The sequence below is a fragment of the Pangasianodon hypophthalmus genome, chromosome 4, assembly GCF_027358585.1.
Source record: "Pangasianodon hypophthalmus isolate fPanHyp1 chromosome 4, fPanHyp1.pri, whole genome shotgun sequence".
Taxonomy (NCBI): domain Eukaryota; kingdom Metazoa; phylum Chordata; class Actinopteri; order Siluriformes; family Pangasiidae; genus Pangasianodon; species Pangasianodon hypophthalmus.
The window spans coordinates 4,206,152-4,216,473 of record NC_069713.1 but is presented as its reverse complement, the minus strand read 5'-3'; the positions used below and the strand labels follow the sequence as shown (position 1 = coordinate 4,216,473).

The 10,322-nt window shown below is 40.0% G+C and overlaps 1 protein-coding gene across 1 annotated transcript in view; it reads left to right on the top strand.

Annotated features, from left to right (window-relative positions):
* Positions 1-6,058: 6,058 nt before the first annotated feature.
* LOC117597097 (Fc receptor-like protein 5) overlaps positions 6,059-10,322 on the top strand; it is a 42,963-nt gene continuing 38,699 nt past the window's right edge. Inside the window, exon 1 of the mRNA XM_053233246.1 lies at positions 6,059-6,338. Coding sequence (XP_053089221.1) covers positions 6,059-6,338 — 280 coding nt within the window. The remainder of the gene's footprint in view (positions 6,339-10,322) is intronic.

Below are 10,322 nucleotides of genomic sequence, written 5' to 3'. Positions count from 1 at the left end.
TAAAAGACAAACCAAACGCCATGAAGTAAGAAATAGTTTTAAAGGTGCATTGGGTAGAACTTCTAGCAGTCTAGCATCTAGCAGTTACAGTATCCATGTACACAAAACCCCACCTCACAGAATCTGAAAGAGTTCATCCATGTTAGATTGGTAGCTGTCTAGATAACTTTCCATCATCTCATTCTACTTGCACAGTTATGACAATAGGGCCTTTTGCACCGGTTTAGTTCCAGAACTAAATTTACAGTACTAAAGTACTGGGCGATTTTGCGCGAACTATTTCTCAGTACCGTTTAAAGGGTTGCATTCGCACCAACAGTGGGCACTAGGAAGTGATGTAAGCCAGTCGACAGTGATGTCATTTGTGCGCGGCATTCAACAACGAAAACAAAGAAGAACAACGTAAACAACCGGAGGATGGAGGATGCTGTGATCGGAGCTGTGTTTTTGTTGTGTCTCGCGTCCATCTAGCGCTGTTCTCCATACTTGCGAAATAAGTTGACACTACAGTATGTTTATACGGCGTTTTAAATCATGGCAGGTGAGGGCGTTTTCGCACACGTTTGGCAAATCAACGTCTACTTACGTCACAGATAGTACCAGTTGTGCTGGTTAGACCCTGCTCCATAGTAGGAGCTAATTTGTTCCGGACGTGCGAAAAAGCCAAAAAGTGGGTAGTTCCACATTTAGGTTCGGGTACTATGAAAAGGTTCCCACGGTGCGAAAGGCCCTATAATTAGCTATGAACATGCAAAATACTGACATGCCAAATAACTAACTGATTTCTTGCTGCGGTCACTGATTCAAAAAGTTAATTAGTTTGTAACATCAGTGATAGCAATGTGAGGAGAAATCTATTTATAAACATATTTATTGCAATCACTTTCTTTCTCTCTGTAGTGAGCCGTGTGTCTGTGTCCACTGATGAAGTTACAGTTATCAAACAGATCGCTGGAAAACTGTGATTTGTGTTTGTCTTCTGTTTTTCCTAAAACGCTCAGAGTAGTAAAGTCTGCTCATCCCCTTCCTGTACCCAAGAAACATTTCTTATTATTTTTTAATTCTTTTTACTGCTTTTCCTTTTCTACTTATTCTGTACACTTATTATTAAGGGAAGAAATATAATTAATTTTATATACATGTGGCTCATTTGCACATTTTGACACATTTAAAAAGAAATTTTTAATACGATTACTTTTATTAATTTTTAATATGATTACTTTTATTAATGCACTTTTAACTGGATACATATACAAGTAAAATAAAAAAAAAAAACACTGTATGGACAAAAGTATTAGGACACCTGACACTTACACCAACAGGGACTTTAATGACATCACATTCTAAATACATTAATATGGTCCCCTCTTTGCAGCTCTTACAGCTTCCACTCTTCTGGGCAGGCTTTCCACAAGATTTTGGAGTGTTTCTGTGGGAATTTTTGCCCATTCATCCAGTACAGCAGTTGTGAGGTCAGGCACTGATTTTGGACGAGAAGGCCTGGCTCGCAATGTATTCAAGTTCATCCCAAAGGTGTTGATTGGCATTGAGATCAGGGCTCTCTGAGTCCAGTGGTGGCGTGCTTTACACCACTCCACCCGAAGCTTGGCATTATACTTGGTGACGTGAAGCTTACATGCAGCTGCTCGGCCATGGAAACCCTTTTCATGAAGCTCCAGCCGCACAGATTTTGCACTGATATTAATGCCAGTGGAAGTTTGGAAAACTTCAACTATGGAATCAGCAGAGCACTGGCGACTTTTATGCACCATGCACCTCAGCACTCGGTGACCCCGCTCTGTGACTTTACGTGGTCTTCTGCTTCATGGCTGATTTGCTGATGTTCCTACACGTTTCCACTTTCCAATGATACCACTTACAGTTGACCGTGGAATCTCTAGCAAGGATGAAATTTCACAAACTGACTTATTGCAAAGGTGGCATCCTATCACAGTACCACGCTTGAATTCACTGAGCTCTTCAGAACGACTGTTTGTAAATGCAGACTGCATGGCTATGTGCTTGATTTTATACACCTGTGGCAATGGGTCTGAATGAAACACCTGAATTCAATAATTAAGAGGTGTTTCCCAATACCTTTGTCCATATAGTGTATGTATTTTAGGGTACAAAAATATCTGTATAAAATTACAAAAATGATATCTCCCATTTTTAAAGCATTATTTAAGGTAGACATGATGCTATAAAATACTTATTTTTCTGTTACTCATATACTTGCACTTTTGGTTTTCGGTTGGATACGAACACTTGGTGTCTGGTACTGCACACACCAAAGAAGAAGAAACATGAGTGAAGTATGTAAGTCTGTCACTGTTTTCTTACACAAAGTGAGTTATTCTTGTTGAAACTTCACTGATGAAAGAATGAATTAACATGAAAGTAAAGTTGCCTGGGGTGAATATTTATATTTTTGGTTCTGCAGCATGCTGTCCTGGATCATTGCTGCGGTCATCTGATCTGTTGATCCACACGCACACACACACACACACACACCTTTTAAATAATGTTGTTTTTGAAAATTTTCTCTTTATAATTTACATTTTCTAACCATTTTCTATGCCTTTACACATGACCTGATGCTTTGTTAGTCATCTCACCACATTCAATAATGTCACCTGAAATGACTTTGTTTGTGGCTTAAACAGTGTTCTATGCATGCACGAGGTACAAGACAAAGAGGAGGCTTACGTTAGAGAACTCATTCTGTACTTCAGCACAGTTTAGATAAAATATGAATAAAGATGTACAGCTCTGAATGAAATGTAGGTTATCCTTGTGATATATACAAATAATACTTTCCTTAAAACATATATATTTTATATCTTTTCATTCTGTTTGTTGTTAATTTTAGACAGGTTAAGCAGTGATGTTGATGGTAGTCAAAAATCAGCAGCTTTCCACAGGTAGTCTACATTTAAAACCATGCTTTTTCTACTGTGATAAAAGCAGTAAGTGTCTTCTGAGTTGTAGTCACTTACTGCTTTTATCACTGGAGAAACAACACTACAGCTCTGTCTATGGCCCTGTTCACTGTTCAATTCCATATTTGGACAAAATCTATTCATGCATACCAAATGTACATCTGAACCAACATGATAGATCAGGCCGGTTCTTAAAATCTGGCCCTCGAGGTCCTGCAGAGTTTAGCTCCAACCATAATCAAACACACCTGAATAAGCTAACTAAGGTCTTCAGGATTACTAGAAAATTACAGGCAGGTAAATTTGGAGGTTGGAGCTAAACTCTGCAGATTTGAAGAACCCTGTGATAGATCATGCTTCACTGTTGCCAATATAGACCTCATTGACTAGCATATGCTATTGTATGTCAATCAAAAACACAATTACTGTAAAATATTTTTTATTAGTTATAATTATTACATCTGTTCATTTCTCAAAATGCATGAATAAAGTAGGCTTTTCCCCAAAGTTCTACTCTGCCTTGTTCTGTAACCAGTGGAATTTCAAACTAAAAAAATTGTATAGCAGAATACTATTATAGAGGACTTATTTCTGTGAAAATTTCCTGTTGGTATCCGGTCCCCCACCAGTGATATTCAACCTGAAAGTGAGGGAATTTTTAAAAAATTGCACTTTCTCACCTCCATAAAAAAAAATAATAAATAATTAAGAGAAGTCTCAAACCTGAGATGTTCTGCATGCACACTATAATTACCTAGGTACCCCCAAAATTAAGACTGGGACTCGAACATCTCCCATTTTAAATTGACCCTAAAAGATTACAATTGGACTGAAGTTCTAAGTTCTAAGAATTTGCAAAATGTTTATATGTGTACATATACCTTGTAAAGTGCTCTAGAGATCAGTTTTGGTTCCAAGGAGCTAGCAGCATCCTGAGACAAGATATTGAGGTTTCTGTAAAGAGCTGTATAACCAAAATTTGTTGTGTGCCATGACACAAAGATGGCTGTCATAATTGAACTAAATTTAAAAAAAAACTAAAGAAAAAAAAAAAAAAACACTGGTGGTTTAGTAATGCCAGTACATAGAGGTAATCACTCAAAAAACTCAGGAAAATTAAAAATGATCAAGTAACCTGCATTGGACCAGTTGAGATGGAATGAAGCAATGGCCAGTTTGGGTGAGCCTGTGCCCACTCTAGACTCAGATTCCTTTTCTTGGCTGACAGGAGTGATCTTCAGCTGCTGTGGACCATCTGCCTCAAGGTTCAACATATTGTGTGTTCTGAGATGCTTTTCTGCTCAAAGAGTGGCTATTTGAGAGATTCTGCATTTGACTATAGATCATAACTTGTAATTTCCAACCTCTGACCAGAAAAAGCCATAGAAAACGCCCCCTCAACTCGAAATTCCTACTTGTGATCTCAGGGTAGTCTTCTCAAATAATAAAGTGTTCTCTTAAAAGCAGAAACTCGATCCTGCAGTATTATTCAGTGTAAGTAGAGGATCTCACTGCAGTAAAGTTCAGGAGTAAATGAGGAATCAAATAGAAATGTTATTACTCTTACTGCATGTCTACACACTGGTACACTGATGTACAGGACTAACACAACACTGAAAATGTCCAAAACACAACACAGGAAATTAACATTACAGCAGTGGCAGTGATTCAGACAATCAGAAGCTACTAAGTGCATTTCTTCTCAGTCCTGGCAGAGGGATTCAGATAGTCAGGATTAGAGGTTTGTAAATCAAGATTGTATTTAAATCATTGTTATATATGAGCACAAACACAGTCTACACAATTGGGGAGAATTTTTGGTAGGTGTCTGCAGTGAGGAACATCACACACTTCTTCCAAGGGAAAATTGTAGCAGAAAAATAGTTTCATGCATATTTTACTGTATAAATAAACATTTATTCCCTTTTGTTACTGTAAGAGGCTGCGCTACACCACCAGCAGCCAGCAGAGGGTAGCGGTGGAGCACAGTGAGAGCAGCCATTCAGGAGAACTCAGTTACCCAGAATTCTCCAGGCTGATTAACCTGGATTAACTGCACCTGCCAGGCAGGATACTTAAGGCCAGTCTTTGACACAGCCCTTTGTCACACCTTTGTAAAGGAGTGACTGGTATTGTATATCAGGGCTTTATCTGAGGTAAGGGTAAAAGAGTAAAAGAAAAGGAAAATGAGAATTTAAACAAATTAGAAAAGAAATATAGCAGAAGAAAGAAGTGACTAGAGAGATTGCACCAGTCACGCCCCAAACCTTTCCCTTAACCTTTATTTCACCAATATATAAACTCTGCTTGCCCAGTTATTTATAAGCAAGCAGGGGTTTTCACTCTGCAATTGGGTCCACACTGAACCGTCCTGTAACAGTTACCATATCATTTGTGTATGAGATTTTTAAAACTCAGGTCTCTTGTAAAGAACAGCTGGCTGTTAGATGTCATAAGCTTGTGTTATGAAGGCAACTGAAGTGATATTCAGTGAGAAAACTCGCTCTGGACTCAACTAAAGCTCGACATGCTCCATCCCCAACTCAGCTCCTGCTCCTCAGCGCTTACATTTATCATGTCAGCAGTAACAAAAATGAATTCAGTAACATAGCTTCATACTGACAGTTATTGACAAAGTGTCACGAGTCCCTTTTGGACCCCTTCCTTAGACAGTGTGTGCTATAGCGGCCATTACAGTGTGCTTTTTATGTGCTTTTGCTTTGCTGAGCAGATTACACACATGGATTATAACTAGAAACAAAAATATTACATTCAAACCTTATTGTGCAATCTAGGCCCTTTTTATTCCTTGTTCACCATTAGGCATGCACACTGTAAATCAGCAGCAGAAAAAAGAAAACATTTACCATACATTATTTATTTAGATGCAATTTTGGGGAAAGAAAAAAAAACAGTGAGATCCATAAATATTTGGACATTGACCAAGTTGTGTGATGCTGTGAGTAAAATTTCTCTGGGTGTCTTCAGCAACATGGACAGTTGAAGACTGGAAAAAGACCAGGTGATTTTTTTAAATCTTCAGCTGTCCTGTGTCGGTGAGTCTGTGCCCATGATAGCCTCAGATTGCTGTTGTTGGCTGAGAGGAGTGGAACCTGATGTGGTCTTCTGCTGTTGTAGCCCAGCGTCCTTTCAGCACCGCGTTTGTGTTGGACAGCCGGAGTGCGCGTGGCTGTGGGGCGGAGCGACCTAACTCAGCACGGCTGGCGGCCAATGAGTGGCGCGGCTCCTCTTCACCCTCCCGGAGAAGACGAGGAGCTATAAAAGGAGCTCGCGGCCACTCTAGCGGAGGAGAAATAAATGGAAAAGTGGAAATCATTATATTAATATTTTCTGTTTTTGTGTATTTCTTAGATACAGACGCAGACGTAAACGGAAGTGAGGAAGACTAGTTTCTGTCGCTTCACGACTTCTTCGCTGCTTCAGCCGGTCTGTTGTATTCTCACACTCTTTTCCTCCACCGTAAGTTTCACTTTCACTTTCAAGGATAATAAAGAGCACGTGCCCCCACCCCCGCAATTACTGCCTGTTTGTGCGTGCGCGTGCAGCCTTCTACGGTCCCGCAGTGTCACACCCATCCACATAAGGTTCGATATTTTGTGCATATTGAGATGCTTTTCTGCTCACCACAGTTGTAAAGAGTGCTTATTTGAGTTACTAGATCCTTCATAGCAGCTCGAACCAATCTGGCCATTTTCCTCTGACCTCTTATCAACAGAACTGCTGCTTACTCAGTGGTTTTTGTTTTTCTCACCATTCTGTGTAAACTCTAGAGACTGTTGTGTGTGAAATTCCCAGGAGATCAGCAGTTTCTGAAATACTCAAACCAGCCCTTCTGGTACCAATATCCATGCCATGATCAAAGTCACAGAGATCCCACTTTTCTTCATTCTGCTGTTTGATGTGAACATTAACTGAAGCTCTTGACCTGTAGCTGCATGATTCTTTTGCATTGTGCTGCTGCCACATGATTGGCTGATTAGATACCTGCATGAATGTGCAGTTTTACAGGTGTTCCTAATAAAATAGACAGTGAGTGTATGTAGCTGTTTCTCCTCCAGATAAGTGAGATAACTCATACATTAAAATATTATAAAGTCACCATTTTCACTGAGCCCTGAACATGTCCTGATTGATGCCAACACTAGCTATAACTAGTTTATCACTATTGTGTTCATTAGCAAATGCAACTTAAACACACTAGCTAGCTAGCTAAGGGTGGAAAATGTAGCGAGTCATTAAGTGCTTACCTTAATCTGGAATATACCATTAATAGACAGTTCAGATTCACAGTCACTCATGCATTTCAGCACCTAAACAATGTTCATAGTGACAACAGGAACACTACTGTTCATTACAGGATATGATGACACATGCGAAAAGTCTCTGTACCTACCTGCAATTAATAATGTAAATAAAATGAGCATTAGCATTTAATATAAAGAATACATTAATTTTCATCTCTCACCTCACACAAGGACAAATTTTAATTTCATTAAATAACTTGATGTTTAACAAAACTCTGTTAAATATCATCTCCATAACACACTGCATTTTTAACTCTATAATGGGAAAAGCCACTGGTTACCGAGTTAGATGTCATTTTAAAAGATTAAAACTTGAATGAGAGAATTCAAAATACAGGTGTGTACAGACTGTTCTCAATGTACATGAGCAGACTGAACGGTGATAAGATATATTTTAATCAGTTCTGTTTAAATCTATAACAGTGTGGATGAGGTCAGGATTAAAATTATACTGCAGTTACCACTAGAGGGAATCAAAGGCATTTTAGTTTCACTTTTCAATCACTGGCCACCACATGTTGAGCTACTGCAGCCTTCCTGTCAGCTCCAACCAGTCTGGCCATTCTCCTCTGACCTCTCTTATCAACAAGCTGTTTCTTTCTGTCTTTTTGTTTGTGTAATCTATATAGACTGTTGTGTGTGAAAATCCCAGGACATTTCTGAAATACAAGTTACTGCATGAGGTTATGAATTATGGTGTACAGGTGTTCCTTATAAAGTGGACAGTGAGAATATAATGTACATTTAGATATTTTGCCTATTTGCAGCCCTGTTACTCAGTGTGTTATTCTTTAATACAAATGATTTTAATCCTAGTAAAGTGAAACATTATAGGTTTTACAGTGTGAGTCTTAAAGTCTTAATGTGAAAAAAGGGAATAAGAGCAACCACATCCGTGTCAACTAAAAAGAAGAAGTGACATATGTACATTCTTTCTCTCTCTCTCTCTCTCTCTCTTTCTCTTTCTCTCTCTCTCTCTCTCTCTCTCTCTGTAAGTACACAGGAAGTTGCCGTTGTCTGTGTTCACTAAAATAGAAGCTTGCATCCACCACATGCCACAAACCCCCCATGAGAGAACACAGGAAGTGGAAAGACTTTAACACACACCTCTGCTCTGTCAGTCAGTCAGTCATTAGAGAGACAGGATGGAGCTCAGTCCACTCCCTGTGATGCTCTGTGAGTAAATGTTCTCTTTGTGTCTTCATTAGAGTGAGTGGTGGGGTATAAAGTTGTTCATCTGCAGTCTGAATGTCCTGAGTGATGAGCTTATTGTGTGATTAGGACATTGTGTGTATTTCTGCATGACTGCTCAGGTGGATCAGTGTATCTATATCTGTTAAGGGACGGGTTTAGTTTGATGCGTAACTACTCTCAGTAACTATGATAGTTCAACAGGGAAGAGTACAAGTAGAGCAAGTTTAAAACACAGGGTTTAAATAATCTAATGAGTGTAAACGAGTCACACAGCACAGCACTGTTTTTTAAATAAACTCTACTCATTAATTACCTGTCTGTGTATATAGGATATATATATAACAAATGCACAGTGCTTTAAAAAAAATCACTAATAATTATTTATCTGTCTGTGCTAAAAAATTAGAGCAATAATTGTGCAGAAACAAACACTTCTCATTAGTCCTGTACACACACAGAGCAGTGAGAGTGTTAGAGGCCTGAGAACAGAGACCAGGTCGCGGATGTGGTTTATTTTCTATTTTAGTGTAGTTTTGCAAATTCAGCCATGAAGAAGGGGAGGAGGTGTGAAGGGGAACATGTGAAAGCAGTAACTAACACTTGACTGTTTAACTGTTGATGTGGTGGGCAAATTTAACTCCACTGACACTCACTAAGCTCTTTTAAAGCCAAAAGTTGGCTAAGATGAAAATCACCATTTGAAGCCAGAGTCTCCACAGCAGGGCCAGTTGGATGACTATTCAGAGTGATACTATTCAAATGACTATTCAGAGTGATAAGACTTCTAAACATACCCTAACTGACCACTTTATTAGGAACACTATTCTATTACTATACTACTCCCCCATCCCCCATCCCCCCACCCCCTTACGAGAAGTGTTGGAAGAGATTTTTCAACCGTTCTGGTTAAATCTATTACAATGTGGATAAGGTCAGGATTTAAAATTTATTGCAGTTACCAGTAGCGTCAAAGTCATTGTAGTTTCACTTTACATCTGCAGGCTGCCACCCGTCTGGTCACACTTCTCTGCCCTCTCTTTCCACACTGCAGAAAATGTCATATATGAAAACTGCACTAAAATATAAATTACATATGTTCATCCTCCCTCTCTCTCTCTCTCTCTCTCTCTCTCTCTCTCTCTGTCTCTCCCTCTCTTTCTCTCTCTCTTTAAGAACCTTACAGTGTGAAAGTCCATTGGTTTTATGTTCCAGAGCTAAGATTATCACACTTCAATAATAATATCTGCTGCATATTTGGTTACTTTGTGCAATAAAATTAAATAAAGTGAAACAAACAACTTAATGAGCAGAATAGTGACCTTTGTATAAGTTACTGTAGTTCCCCTTCAGGAACTCGAGCTGCGTCACGAAACGCTATGGGAACGCCCCCGCGTGACCGCGCTCTGAATCACGTGTCTAATCCGTCCAATGGATGGGCGAGACGTCACGGGCGGGGTGACGTAGCGACCCAGAAGCATAAAAGCCCGATCGGCGAGCCCTGCGTTAGCTTCCTGTTTTCAGCAAGTGCTCTATGTTGATTGTTTGTCTATTTTCCGTCTGGTTTGTGTTTTATCGGCGGCATGCCTAAAGCCAAGGATAAGACAAAGGGCGAGAGCGGGCAGGCTGTGTGTTCCTCCCTGTCCGCGATATATTACGGGCTGGGATACACACAGTCTGTGCGTTGCCTGTTTGGGAGCGGAGCATGTTCAGTCGGCTCTCGAGGGAGCCGGCTGCGCACATTGCGAGCGTTTACCGCTGCACATTCTCCGCTCCCGCTGGGCTCTCTTTGAGGAGGGAGCCCTCACTAGCGTGCCTCGCGGTGCCGGCCCCGCTTCTGCCGAGGCAGAGCGGCGGTTGCGCT